Consider the following 15843-nt stretch of genomic DNA (forward strand, 5'->3'; position numbering starts at 1 on the left):
GTCATTTGATATTTAATATTTATTCAGCACCAAAAGAATGAGATATTGTTTATCTTCCAAAACAAAGTCACGTGACTACGCAACACATTAATTTGCAAAGATTATTATGTTGCTCTTCTCATTTGTGTGTGTTCCTATTTCCCAAAGTTCCATGAGGGAAAAAAGCTAGATGGATTAGTGGGACTTCCAGTTTTAAAAGACAAAAAATTATTTTGCTTAGATCAGAAAAGATATATTACATTAACAGGTTTAGCAGAGCCAATTCAAAAAGCTTTTGAAAACTAAGTTTTCATCAAAAAGGAATTTATTGCAGAAAGGCAATTTCTACTTACATTTTGTGTAAAAATATCTTAGGCTCAATACTAAAAGCTTTTGTCTTATTACCTATTGGCCAGTTATCCAGTAATTACATTTTTATATCCTGCTTTATGTACTTAAAACCTAGGAGATCTGTGAACTATAGTTTTCAAAAAGAAAAACCCACAAGATTTATAAGTAAGAGAAAATGACTGTCTTATTTGAAGTATATACAATTCTCGAACTATAAAAGAAGGAGCCATAACATGTAAAACTTGAAGTATTATAGATAAGGCAAAAAAAAATAAAAATCTGGAAACGAAGGAAAGAGAGACAAAACAGAAAAAACTTCTAAACTGAGACAGTTAATCCAAATTCATATAACTACACCTGATGAGAAGGGCTGAGGGAAGAAAGGCATTTCAAACTTAAACACTAAATGTTTTACTATTTCAACATAAAATTCCTCCAGAACTCTCACAATATGTACATGATCCTGAAATAGCTTTTTAACAATGTGTACATTTAAAAATAAATATATACAGTATTTCAAAACAAATCCTTCAAGACCATATTTAAGCAATGACATTCAAGGAAACAGAATTCAGGCACCATGGAACATTCAGGACGGATGATATCTTGAAGATTAAATGTTCTCTTCCTTGCTTGTTACTCTGAAGTCTTCCTTATACATAGGTTTCTTCTAAAGTAGTTTCCTTATGGAGTCAAGCATCTTGATGGGCCAAAGCCAGTTTCATTTTCTCCAGTACTACAAAAATTATGAACAAATAAAGAAACATGTAGAAAATAATTAGCTTCACTGTTCACGAAGAAAAGTAAACAATAGAGTCTATAGTGATAAAAAATGCTTAGAAAGAGAGGAAGATATAATTCTTTAATAGAAAAAAAAAACTGAGGTAATTCCAGTCAAGTTTTAAAAAAATACTTTTATTAAAAAAAAAAGTGAAAGAATTACTTTACTAAACGCCATGAAGAGGATTGCAATTAACCACAATGTACAGAATTCCTGAGACAGCTTAAAAATCGGTTTACATGAGAAAATACTTGGGGGAGGGAATGTTTGCCGACTGTAATCTCAAGATGATGAATTATTATATGGCAGACAAATTTGGCGCCAGGAAAACAAGAATACCACTGAACTCTGCAGTGACAGAAGATTAATATTTTGGGTAGTGTGCCTAGTTCTTTGTGTGACATTTTTAGAGAGACTGCACACCTGTAGTTTATTCCACAGAGTGCAGCTGTTTCATTCCAGAAATGGTCTGGAATAAAATCAAAGGAAGTTGTCTTGAAAAAACAAGAGAGGCCCAGCCAAGAGTAGTTTTGGGGCCAACACATTAACAGTATTCAATATTAAAATATCAAGTAGAAATAAAAGAAATCAACATTTTCAGCACCTATTTCATGCTAGGCACCCTCACAATCATCTCACAGAGGGCTTATAAAGAACTATCAGTGACACTGCCCTCTCTTCATTGTTATTATCTCTCAAATTTAGCATTCAGTGAAATTGACAGAATATACCTATTACTTTTGAGGACAATTTAATGCAAAAATAATCTGCAACAGTTAATGGTTGTCTTTAACATGTACAGATACTGTCAATCACCCACACTCTCAGTAAGGACAACTCTGATCATTTTGTTTGGGTGAATATACATTGAGACATCCACACCTCACGTGCCCTTTCAGTCAAATATATGTTCGCATTATCTTGAAGGAATTAAGAATGCTGTTTATGCGCAGCAAAATTTTGTTTCTATGAACTTCACCTCATTATTACTCTGAAAGGAAACGTGAAGGAAAAAAACCTTGTTGACAAATCTGTTTGGTTTTGGTGTGTACACATGCGTGTGTATGTGTAAAACAGTGAAAGATGCCGGCTGATTTTAATCTGATACAGTTTAAAGAGGTAATTCTAGAAATGATATGGTAAGATATATTTTTAATGCTAATAAAAAGAATGTAATTTACAATTTAAGAAGTGTTTAAATATTTTCCTAAAGGCAGTATCAGAGAAAATAAAAATAAACTTCTCAGATGGTCCTCGGCACTTACATAAAACCACACACATTTATTTGGTGGCTACTAGGCGCCACAAACAGTTCAGGTTCTCTGGGCCACCCCAGGTTACTTACAACAAAATGCCTGAAGACAAAATGCATCTAGGAAGAGTCATTGCGCACACACACACACACACCTCCCACCCCCCAAAGCTGGGGAAATGGGTGGGGGGCTCATCCAGGCAAAGACAAAGGTATACTGCTTTCGGGGGGCAGGTACTGGGTATGGGGAAAGATCATCAGAACTACAAAGAAGGTTCTTTCTGAAGGCTGGTGGACAATGATGAAAGCTGAAAATGTGGGTTAAAACAAAACTGTGAAAGGTCCTCACTGACACATTAGGAAGTCTAAATATCCCGGAAACAATTAAAAACGACACGTGCATGCACACATGTATGTGTGTGTATGAGAAAAATGCTGCTACTGCAGAGACGGTCTCGCATACATTTCCTAAATACTTTAAAAGTGCCTGTGTCTGCGGAAAAGAAAAATTAGTAATACTCTGTAGCAGAGCCAGTCCCAAAATATTCAACTCCCTGTACATTTGAAAAATTTATATAAAACGGTTTGATGTAAACCAGAAGGGCAGGAAAACAAGTTAGTGTAACAATGAACCTTACTAAAAGCACTGTTAATGAAGCAAAGAGGCAAATCTTACCATGGACTACACTCAAGTGTTTGAAAACTTTCTTTGGGAAGAGAAGGAAATTAAATTTGTACGGATGAAAAACAAATGGCAGGGCACTTCAGCTGAAAATTTTGGGGCATCTGCTGACTGTTGCTATTACAATAATGAACTAATCTTAAGACCTTACAACACGTGTGATGCAGCAAGTGCCTATGTTGTTTTTAAAGATCACGCGTTTAAACGGGTAGTTGGGCAGCAGTGTTGATTACAGTGCAACCAGGGAGCACGTGGGGGTCAAAAAAATTCAAGACTGCCTTTTGGTCAATGTGCAAAATAAATGTTATCCCATCTTTTTCCTATTTATCTCAGATTAACTATTCCCAGTGACTCCTTTTTATATCATACTCTACTGGCTGTTTCTTTTTCTCTTTTGATGCTCAGATGAAAGATTGTGGAGAGAAAAGTTAAAAGATCATTTTTTAAATTTACAAGTCTATTTTTAAAAACTTGCTGCTCACAACAAAATCTATTCATACCTAGTAAATTAAGCTTAGATGCATATGGAGAAAAACATTATTTAGAAACTAGTGTCTATTTCTGCAAGTCAGGGTGTGGGTTTAAACCTGGACTTTGTTGCCTATTAATCCTGAGACCTTAGACAAGGTATTTAATGTATCAAAGCCTCAGTTTCCTCATCTGTGAAACAGGCCTAGTGATATACCCACTTCACAGGTGTGGACATTAAATGAGGTGATGCAGAAAGACATGGAAGCGACCGTGCCCCCCGACTGATGACTGGATAAAGAAGATATGGTATATACACGCAATGGAATACTACTCAGCCATCAAAAAGGATAAAATCATCCCATTCACAACTACATGGATGGACCTTGAGAGTATTATGTTAAGTGAAACAGGCCAGACAGAGAAAGACGATCTCTGTATGACTCCACTCATATGTGGAAGATAGATAAACACATGGACCAAGAAAACAGATTAGTGGTTACCAGGGGAAAGGGGGCTGAGGGGTGGACACAAAGGGTGAAGTGGTGCAGCTATAATAGGACTGACAAACAATAACATACAACTGAAATTTCACAAGGTTGTAAACTATCATAACCTCCATAAAAAAAAATTTTTTTTTAAATGAGGTGATGCAGAGAAAGCACTTTACACAATTCCTGGCACATTTAAGTGTTCAACAGCCTGTTACTATTGCTAATATTGTTGTTTCTTTGTTGTTTTTATTCCTCCCAGGATAATTCAAATAAATGAGGAATTGATCCAGGACACAAAATGATGCAAAATAGTTTTGAATGACATATTTTGTGTTAAGTCAGCTATTTATTTAAACCACTAGTCCGGGGATCACCTGACTCTTTAGAAAATTATTTAGTAAACTAAAAAGCACTTGGTTTTAGAGAAGAAAAATTTCTATTTGGCCACAGATTTCAATACTTTTTGTCTTGTTCAACAAAATATTTTACACTGCTGTTTTTTATTCCTACTGGCAAAATAAGGTCCATACAATGTAAACTCAGAAAGGATGCTCTGTTCTCTTCTCCTTCAGGCATCTTTTGCATCTATGCCTTCTCAAAGTCGATGAGAGAGTAGAACAGTTACAGTGGAAACATCCTACACTGGGTTTAGGTGCCAAGGGCAGCACATGAAGGTAACACTGGAATATGTATATAAACAAAATCACTCAAGAAAAGCCCTTCAGAAGGGAACACATCTAAAAAGTCCAAAACAGGAAGTTTTTCCCCAGTACTGATGCAAAAACCCTGTTTGTTTGAGCAACAGATGGGGCAGATAGCTTGCACTTAGAGGCAATAACGTACAAAAAAACAGGAAATTCAGTATTGGAATCACATTCAGCATAGTAAGATGCCATGGTACGGGAGGCACTTGGGATCTGAAACACTTCTGAGGGAGCCCCTGTCACGTTTACTAGAGGACATACGCTCTTCAGGGGAAATGTCTGGCATATTAACCACACCATTTTCCTCCTTTTATTGACTTTTGGGTTTTTTTTTTACCCCCCTCAAGCATTTGTGTGTGTGTGTGTGTGCGTGCGTGTGTGCGCGTGCGTGTGTGTGCGCGCGTGTGTGTGCGCGCGTGTGTGCGCGTGCGTGTGTGTGCGTGTGTGCGTGTGTGTGCGCACGTGTGTGCGCGTGCGTGTGTGTGCGCGCGTGTGTGTGTGTGCGCGCGCACGTGTGTGTGTGCGCGCGCGCGTGTGTGTGTGTGCGCGTGTGCAGTTGAAGTCTTAGGTTAAACGTGCACAGATGGACGACACGTTCACGTGCCCCTCTGCCTGCACCTGCGCTTTTCCTCCTTGAACACCACAGGGGCTAAGTAAGGTTCTTGTCAAATGAATGGCAGTGACGTGTTCTTAGTATCTTGAGCTGGAACTTGGGTAAACTTTCCGAACCCAATTTGTTCTTACTTTTTTATGCTCAGTCTGCAAAAAATATATCTCTAATCCCAGTTAATCTACCAAGATTCATTTAATTAGATTTAATATGTATTAAGATTAAAGGAAACCATACTCCATTCTACGATCAATCAGTGAAGAGAGAGACAGACAAGAAAAAGCAGAAACTGGAAAGAAATGGGCTGCGATGTGAGAGAGCACCATTGAAAGGCCTAGTTTTAGAGTGATAAGTGACCCAAACTAAGTGACATCTACCTTTCTGTGCAGACAAGTCTAGAAAGCCCTTTAAAGATCATTTCAGCGAGGAGAAGAGGTTCTGATGATGCAATTTCAAAGACAATGACCCAAATAAAAGTGTTTATCAGTGGAAAATTTGTACCACTAATAGGTGGGTGTTGCTAGGCAACGGATATTGCAGTGTTTAATCTCTACCCGTCCTCGGGAATGACATGATGGAAGAAAATAAGCCTTTTCAGCATTTCCATATAATAGTTGTATGTGGCAATTTTTTAGTCATCTTTTAGGATGTAATTTCTTTTATGCTGAAACAACTATAACTTTTGCTAACATGTATCAGTATGCCTCCATTTTTAAAAAACTGGGTTCTATAATCCATAATGATTAATAAGAGTACTCTAAAATTAGCATAAACCAATTAGCAATATACATCCTTATAATAAATGCTATGCATGACGAAAAAAAATAGATGTCCTCATCAGAATTTGAGTGTGTGTGTGATTTATTAGTATCATACTTAGAAAGTGTGTACGTAGAAATGTGAGTTTCAAAGAGAAAATAAACTTCAGAGATTAGTTAAGAAACAGCTCTGCTTCTATAATTTTATAATTTGAACAGACTTATGTGAAGTTAACACCGTACTTAGTAGCTCTTGTACCCTTCAATGCCTAAGCAAGTTCCAATGAAATTTAACATCCTTAGGTTACACTTATTTTGATATTGTTTCACTTGCACGATAGTATGGGCACAAGTGACATATTTAAGGAAACCTAAAAAATAGCATGAGCATTTTCAAGTTAATTTCTTAGGATAAAGAATATGGGATTCTGATAAAGAAGACCTGAATTTGGTAAGCTAGGAAACAACCTTGGATGCGGGAGTCAAAAGATTTGGGCTCAAGTCTTGGTTCTGTCCCTTGTTAGACTAACATGAAGTTGGCTAGGTCATAATACCTCTCTGTGCCTTTTTTTCCCTATAGCTCTTAAATAATGTGCTGAGCTATACACAGACCCAGATCTACCATTAGCTATCTGGGTGACTTCGACAAGTCACTTACCTATCATCATCACGGTTTACTCTCTTCAGAAGTGACTGGTTAGGATTAACGACATGTGAAGCAGACCTAGAATTGGCACTTGTAATAAAATATGACCCAGATTGGTGTTCAGGGAGAAGAAATTTTTTTTGTTAAGTGAGAAAAAGAGTATAAGCTAACATTTACAGGAAGAAATTCCCTTATGTCATCAGATATTTTTTAAGTGCATAAGGCATTGTGCTCCTAGGTGACTGATAGATATAGCCCAGCCTTCAAGAAGTTTGCATTTTAAGAGTTATAAAGCAAGTATCCAAATATCTATAATAGAAAGCAAAATGTAAGTGCAACTCATAATAAAAGTACAAATACTATAGATATTCAGAGGAAGATGAATCAGAGTGGCATTAAGAATAGATCTTGGAGGACAGATTGGATTTTGGCAAATAGAAGTTTACAAAAGGTTAATTATTAAAAAGATGGATTTTCCGGACTGCAGAAATGGCAGCAGCAAAACAGTCACAGAGATGGAAGAGAACACAAATATTCAGAAAAGGAGAGTATTAGGGGAACAGCTTGGAAAGGGGCTTAGAACACAACATGCTGGAAGGCCTTGAGCTGCTAGAGGTTGGACGCCACTGTTAGGCAACAGGGAAACACTGTACACATTTAAATTTAAAAGGAACAAGGTAAAACATTATTTTGTGAAAATACATCTCATTGGAAGATTTAGCGGAATAAAGATAAGAATGGTCCAAGAGAAAAAGACTGAAAAACAGAGAGAACACAGTCAATGAAGGGTTTTAGTCATCTAAGGTATGGTAAAGTGAAGAACAACTGGATTAGAATGGTAGTAGCGAGAAAATTACAAAACAGGATACTTTAAGAAATGGTTAAGGCTTGGTGACATTCTGGATACTGAGTGAAGGAGGAGTCAAAGCAGACACGTTTTGAGCTTGGGTGATTACTACTCAGCCATAAAAAAACACCAAATCTTGCCAGGTGCAACAACATGGACGGACCTTGAGGGTATGATGCTAAGCGAAATAAGTCAGATAGAGAAAGACAAACACCGTATTATTTCATTCATGTGGAAGATAAACAAACACATAGATAAAGAGAACAGATTAGTGGTTACCAGAGGGGAAGGCGGGGAGGGTAAAGGGGCACATATGTACGGTGACGGATAAAAACCAGACTATTGGTGGTGAATATGAGGCATTCTATATAGAAACTGATCTATAAGAATATACACCTGAAATTTACACAGTGATATAAGCCGATATGACCTCAATAAAATAATTTAAAAATATATTATTGATTGAATATATATAGTCAAGACGGAGTTCACAAGGAGAGGTGTGTGAGGGTGTGGGAGAGGAAAGCAGCCTAATTTTTCTGTTTGCTAACCACTTTCATAATGATCCTCATTATGAAATTCAAAATTAAAAGAGGTTTTAAATCTCAGGTTTATCATCATAGGCTAGTGTGAAAGGTCTTCCGTCAAACATTTGTATGGACGATTCTGCTAACTAAGTCTACGGATAGACCTTTTCAGTGTGTGGAATGCACTGCTTTTCACAGCTTCTAAACTCCTTTCCTAGCACTTCACCATTTACCAAAACCCAATACATGTCCAAGTCTCACTTGCCAAGGCCTCCGCTAGACCCAAGATCATTCTCAAGAAGGGTTTACAATCATCACTGACTACAAAGGACGAATACACCTATGCTGATGAGCCACAATTTAGTCATTACTAAGAAAATTTAAGGGGGATACTTTAGAGTTACTAATGCATTGAACACGTTCATATCAGCTGGCTGGTGAGGTGTCAAAAAGGCTTAACAAAAAACCAGAAAAGATGTCACTGGCAGGAGAAAAGTGTGGCTCTCCGAGGACTGCAGGGTAGTACATGGAGAAGCTGAGGTAAATGCACTGCCCTCAGAGAACTTACCTGGGCAAACTTGTGAATCTGCTCCACCACGGCAGCAAACAGGGCGTGCACACTCTCATCAATCAGACTCTGCATGTAATGCACCGCCTCTTCGTCAGACAGGTCTAGACGGAACTTATCCTGAACCTACAAAGTCACAGTCTGTTAGTATTTTGAAGGAAGAAAAGCTGACATATTTTGAAGAGACAGAATCAAACGGATATAGATATTACAATATATTATGAGCGATTTCTATGCCAAAGAAATGATTCACACTCACAAGGAGTTTTGAATACTGTTCTCTCGAGTGTAGAAGTTTACCGTTTTATGCTCTTTATATCACCCTATCTGTCTTGGTTGTAAATATTTTTTAAGAAAAAAAATTAAGAAAGTAAATAAAAAATCTGATTCTATTAGGCCTTGAGAATTTAAAAACAGACAAAAATTGTTCTTTTAACTCAAAGGTGTGCTTTACTGTTTTGCATTTAAAAGCTGGAGCTACTATATAAGATTTAAATTTTGACATATTTATTAACAATCTCCTTCACTTTATCCCTGTTATTATTAAATGGATGCAGTAAAGTCAGATTACATTAATATTCTCTCCCACCTTCACTGCCTATATGACAACAAGAACTATGTCATTCACTGGCAAAGAAACTAACCTAGATCTTCTAAAATGTTTCCTTTCCTATAGGAGTTTCTAGTACTTCTGCAAAGAACTACTTCAATTGGTCTAGAATTTCCAAAGACAGAGGAATTTCTCCGTATTTCATATTTAAAGATACAGTTGATTCTCAAGAGCAATAAGTACAAGATAAATTAGTAGACATACATGAGACTGGTTCCCTAAAAAATAAAAGCCGCCAATGTTATTGAATGACTACTTTGTGCAGAACACTGTGCAAAGCACTTTACATGGAGTATTTCACTTGACTCTCATATTGGGGGTCTATCAGATGATCTGACGGCTCTGCAGCCTCAGGATAGGGGAGGTACAAGAGAGGCAGATATAAAACTGACGGACAATTCGGTGAGGGGGAAATCTAAGGGTAGAGATCTTCAATGAACTAACTCTCCCATTTCTGGACCCCAATTAATGACACACAAGTTCCTTGAGTTTAATCTTTTATATTCCTTGGTTTCTACTCGAGAGACCATGTCTGAGAATTTTGAAACTATCCTTTATGGACCTAAAAAAATTACAGGGCAGAAGAATCAAAACAAAACTTTAACCCAATTTATCAAAATTTGCATACCTGTATAAGTACTTGAATTACAAACAGAAGATATGCATTTGGCATATAAAAAATGTTATTTACCAAATACGAAAACAGTTTTTATAACAAAGTTTAACTGCATAGATTGTTGATTTGGTATCATATCTACTGACTTATTTTAGGTTACTTGTTATTGTCCCCTATGTCCTTAGGGTTCTAATCATTTTCTTCAAGCTACATTCTCTCTGTTCTTCAGATTATATAATTTCTATTGATTTAAGTTCCCTGATTCTTTCTAATGCCATAATCCAATCTATTTTTAAAGCTATCCAATTAACATTTCATTTTAGTTACTATATTTTTAGCTTTAGATTTTCATTTTGTTCTTTTTCCTTACTAATTTTTCTTTCTCCGATGAGATCCCTATCTGTTTAGTCATTATGCATTTGTTCCCTTAAGCCCTTGAACACACTTATAAGAGCTTCTTTAAAGCCCTTACTGTGACATCTGGGTCATTTCAGTGTGTTTTCACTGACATTTTTTTTCATTGACTGTGGGTCACATTTTTCTGTTTCTTCACATATCTACTGATTTTTTATTAGATACTAGACATTTTGACTATGTTACAGAAACTGAATTATGTTGTGTTCCTGTGAAGAATCATTCTAACAGGAAGTCAAGTGGCTGAAATCAAATCCAAAATCTGTCCTTGTGATGGACAACAGCTGTAAACTCTGCTCAATTCTTTAAGCTTCTGGCTGCTGCTTCCCCATCCCCTGGGATCATTGCATCCACATAGTTTCACTTTCAGTCAGGATTTAGGAAAATTGTACGCAGACTAGGGGAAAGGGACGCACTACTTCTGACTTTCACCTTTCCAGAATTTCTCCCCTAACTTCCTGACTATCCTACCAGCTCCAAACTCTGTCCTTTTACACTTCCTCAGTAAGGCTACACCTGAAACAATCTGGAGAGTGCCTTCAAGCAAAAGGTTGCAAACTTGCAAATCTGAGTCTCTGCAGTTCATCTTTCAAAGGTAGACATCATTTGTGTTTATGCTTATTTTTGATTACTCCCCAATCTTCTGAATAGTATTTTTTATTTTTACCATACTTTTAAACTTGTTATCTGGATCAGTGTTCTCTGTCTTTGAAACAGGTCTAATGCTTAGTACAATGGAGATATACCAGAAGATCGAGGGAAACAACCTAACATTCAGTTTCTATTTCTCCAACTTATAAATGCAATCACCACCTTCCGTCCTAATGATCCACTTGCAATCTTGCACCATACTGGAACCATTTCAGCCACAGGAAACAAAACAGCTTCTCTGAAAGATAGTCATTCATCCACTAATAAAATTTCAGCAGGAGGCAATTAACTAAATTTTGAGGAGCCCATTTTACCATTACCAGCTGCTAAAATTATCTCAAAGTTCCAGTGAGCTAAAACATGTATTCCTTCATTTCAGTTTTACTTTAAGTTTACACCTTTTTTTGTGTTGGTCCTTCTGTACCTTCTCTTACTTTGATTAAATTTCTCTGAGGTCTTTTTCTGGTCTTCCAAATGCCATAATTGCCAAACCTTTAAATATCCTGGAAACAGCTTCACTAGACATTCCTTCCATCTCTTCTTTAGCACTGTCATGTCCTGACTGGTGTGTCTCTATTCATCTTAAAGTTTAATACGGTAGTAGACAAATGCTATAGAATACGGTAGAACTAATATCTTTCTTCATTTGGATATAGTATTTCAAGCAGTAGATAATAAGTTTTATAGGCTTTTATATTAACCACACACCAGTTAGTTCTCATTAAGCTTGAAATCAACTGGAAGGTGGGCAACAATCAACTAAAACATCACTTGCTTATGTGCCCACGGTGGAAGATTTCTGGAACTGGTAAAAACTTTGAAGGTGTTAAATACACACCCTAGCCTTAGGCAGTTGGAACTAAATGAGGGAAAATAAAATAGTTTCAATTTTTCTGTTCTTTTTTTTAAACCAATCTATCTTATTTTTAAACATGTAATGATCTCTTGGAGATCAACTTTCACCCTCTTTGCTTTTTAATTCCTAGACGCACCAGCAGTAAAAATTAGTAATTACCACTCTGTCCTTTTAAAACCCTCATTTATCAACTGTAAATATAATCCATTTTATCAAAATTGTATTGGAATTTGACTTACAAGCAAAAATGAACCCTTTTATTTATATTAATTTATTTATTTCCCTACCTTTTTAAAGCTACCAGAAACTACTGTTTATTCTTTTATTTTTGAAAATTCCCCTTATTGCTACGCTTAACTACAGAGAAGAGAATATAGAACAAGAACTTCAAACTTAACATTATCACTTCATGCTTGGATGTCTTATCTTTAAAAGCATAAAATATTGGTGACATGAAAACAAAATTTTTATGACTAAAAATGATTACATGGAGGAGCACAAGGCATTATTTCATCTTGAAAAGTTAGAATCGTTTGAAGACAGTCTCAGTTAACATCCTCTGCCAATAATAAACAGGACTGATCATACACGTGGGTTGCATCACTTTCATATTGGACTGTAAGAGAGGTTTAATCTGGCAAAATTTGTATTGTAACTAGCCTATAAAAATTGATATTTTCATTTACTTACCAAAGGGCAGCCTAACATTCCTTGTCTAACACTGAAGGGCAGTGTAACCTCTCAAACTGTGCTGGAGAGGTACTTATTTATTATCTTGGATTATCAGGTTTATTGTCCACTAAGTTGTCTATCTGCTCATTTCAGTTTTCCATCCATAGTCAAACGACGGTGTAAGAATCAATGACATACATTAGAATAACTTTAAGAAAACAAAGTAGATAAAATTTTTCACAAGATGTAATAGACAAAATCTGTATATTCTGTAGACTCTATCATTCACTGATTCTAGACATGATTCTAGAGAAGTTGTAATTAATGATAAACACATTTGCTACTCAATTAAACTTTATCAGCAAAGTACAGTCATGTGTGGTTTAACAACAGGGATATGATCTGAGAAATGCGTCGTTAGGTGGATTCTGTCGCTGTGCAAACATCATAGAATGTACTTTCACAAACCTAGATGGTATAGCCCACCACATACCTAGGCTATATGGTACTAACCTTATGAGACCACTGTCATATATGCGGTCCATTGTTGACTGAAACATCATTATACGGTGCATGACTGTAACAGAAAGTCTCTGAGATATCCAAATCCCATTTTCAGACACCATTTTACACTTGGTCTCTTTTAACTAGAGAGAACACTTTTTCATTGTGGCTTGATACTTCATGTCTAAAAGATTTACTAAAAACATGTCCTTGACAGTACGGCTTTTAAAGGAAACCATGGGCATTTCACACCAGAGGCATCCACTGTAATCAATGGACAGTTGTGATGCCCAGCTTAGGCAATTAGAGCAGTGTACCTGAAGTTTACTGAGTTCTTTGTATGTCAATGAATTACCAGTTGCTGATGTCCAACTGAAAGGTCATATCTGCTACAAAAGACAGAATTGAATAACGTGACTTCCTGCTTTCAAATGAAGACCTATCAATTTCTTTCTTCCAACTAACTTCATAAACCTCATTTTGGATACATTAAAAAAGTGAAAACTCATTTTCTTATTTTTCTGTTGAAATGTTAGCACACTTCTACTCACAAATTTAATGTAAACATTTAATGATTATCAAGTAGAATAACAAGTGAGTAATATGTTTTATTATATTTGAAGACTAATTTAAAAGTATACTCTTCTAATCTGTCCCTGAGGATTTAACATGTGATGTGAAAGACAACCATTCTTAAGACACAAGAGCCCTAGCTATTATATATCTGTTCTTCTGATAAATCTTGGATGACTGATACTTTTCTTTTTAGATTTCACACTTCTGGCAATGAGAGATAATTCCACATGTCAGATGGTTTTTTGGGGCACCATAATTAGGGATTATCTAAATATGTAGAAGGATAAGGAACCTCATTCCTCCTGTGATCTGTTACTCTACTCTGTGGTCAGACCAAACTCTGGAAAAGGTTAGGGGAGCTAACAAAATACAACTATTACAAGACAAATTTAACATAGAAAGAAAGCTTTTGCTTAAAATAATTTAGTGACAGCATCTCTGAAATAACAGTAACTTTCATTAAAATAACAAAAGCAGACATTCCCTATCAAATTCTTCCTACTCAAAGCATTAGAATTAGAAAAAATATTTTTCCTGGTATTCATTTCTTAATAACTTAAACACAAAATTAATCACAACAAAGGAATAATTTCATTCATCAGGGTGAAAGGAAGAGTTTTCATTTAAGTATTACTTTCTTGCTGAGTTCATCTGATTACTTGAGCTGCATTAGAATTAAAAATCCCTTAACTTGAGTAAAACCCAGAATTTAAAATAAAGAGTAATTAAAAAGAAAAATGATGAAAACTGAACCCCCATCCGACTACTGCTAAAAGAGAATCCGGGAAATAATTGTTTGTAAGACACATTACTATTAAAGAAAAAAACCCTACCTACATTGTCAAATTTCCATGAGAGTAGATATTATAGCTTGTATGTTTACTAATCTTATAGGCACCAAAGGCAATTTAATTTTAAACATCATTCAAAATAGATCTTCAGATAATTTGTGGCTGCTTGCAATATAATAATTTCTTTGTTTTAAAGTTTGGTAAAAAATCATTTTAAAGGAGGAACATATCCATTTAATTCTTCAACACAAAATAGTATTATTGGGTTAAATTACTTCGAACAAGCTTGTTACACCACAGTTTAAAAAGGTTTCTTTTTTATTATACTGATTTAAAGGAAAAGACAAATGGAAACGCATTGACTGTCAAGTGGACATGTTTATCTATTAAAGTAGTTCTACCTTCTCTTTCCTTATTTTTTTCTGAACAAAGATTCATATGTATCAAAAGGCTAAGAAGATTTAAAACTCCTTGAAGATACGCAATGTCTCCTTTCAACACACTCTCCCTAGTAGCAAAGTTAATGATTTCCTAGGGAATACATATGCTTTTTATCTCAAATATTTTAACTTTCAGTTCATTCATTAGTGCATTCTACAGACGTTGAGTAAGAAGTCTTATTTCCATACTGCAGGTGTATAAAAATCTCCTTTTAATTTATTCAAAAAGAGCTCACACACACCTTCTGGGTGAGGCCACCCCTGGCCACCGAAACTAAAATTGCCAACACCAGTACCAACCCAACATTTAATTTCCCTCTTATTTTAATTTTTTTCTCTATAATACTGATCTCTATTAATATGCTGTAAATTTTACAGAACTCACTTTATCTTAAGGCTCCACGAGGGCAGGAAATTTTGTATTGTTTATTACTACAACTCAAACACTGAAACAGTGCTTGATACATAGTAAACAGCTCAAGTAATATTGCTGAGTGAATGAATGAAGTATAAAAAATATTCCTGGGAAGGATATACTCAAACTGCAGGAGAATGATTACCCTTAGGACAGAGGAACGCACATGAGTGCAATTCAACACCAATTGTAGTATTTTGATTCATTAACAAAAGAGGATTTAAAGCAAATAGGGCAAAATGTTAATATTTATTAAATATGGGTGGTGGTTAAATAGGTGTTTGTTACATGAACATCCACATTTTTTATGATTTGAATATTTCATATAAAAATTTATTAAGAAAAGAACTAATATGATCTGTTTGCTCATTGTCGGAAATTAGTCTATCTGCTATGTTTTAGTTACACCAGCACCGTAACATTTTGCTTTTATCATATGTATTATTTTTATTAGACTACTTGGATAACCTTGCTCTACATTATGAAAAGATTAAGACAATTTTTGATCAAGCTTCTTACAGCACCAAGCAACGAGTACCACACTAACCTACTAATAGCAGGTATTCAATTGATGTTTGAGATTAATGATTATGTGTTTTAAATAGTGATCCCAACTCATATGTTTGGGCAA

General features: G+C 35.6%; 1 protein-coding gene across 4 annotated transcripts in view; it reads right to left on the reverse strand.

Annotated features, from left to right (window-relative positions):
* Positions 1 to 286: 286 nt before the first annotated feature.
* The window catches only part of PIK3C3 (phosphatidylinositol 3-kinase catalytic subunit type 3), a 157756-nt gene continuing 142199 nt past the window's right edge, over positions 287 to 15843 (reverse strand). For all 4 annotated transcript variants that reach the window (XM_014850180.3, XM_044774652.2, XM_070513135.1 and 1 more), the window contains 2 exons: positions 8668 to 8793; positions 287 to 1066 (listed from right to left, as the gene is read on the reverse strand). In XM_014850180.3, coding sequence (XP_014705666.2) covers positions 1052 to 1066; positions 8668 to 8793 — 141 coding nt within the window. In that variant the 3' untranslated portion in view covers positions 287 to 1051. The remainder of the gene's footprint in view (positions 1067 to 8667; positions 8794 to 15843) is intronic.

Source organism: Equus asinus, chromosome 7, assembly GCF_041296235.1.
Source record: "Equus asinus isolate D_3611 breed Donkey chromosome 7, EquAss-T2T_v2, whole genome shotgun sequence".
Taxonomy (NCBI): Eukaryota; Metazoa; Chordata; class Mammalia; order Perissodactyla; family Equidae; genus Equus; species Equus asinus.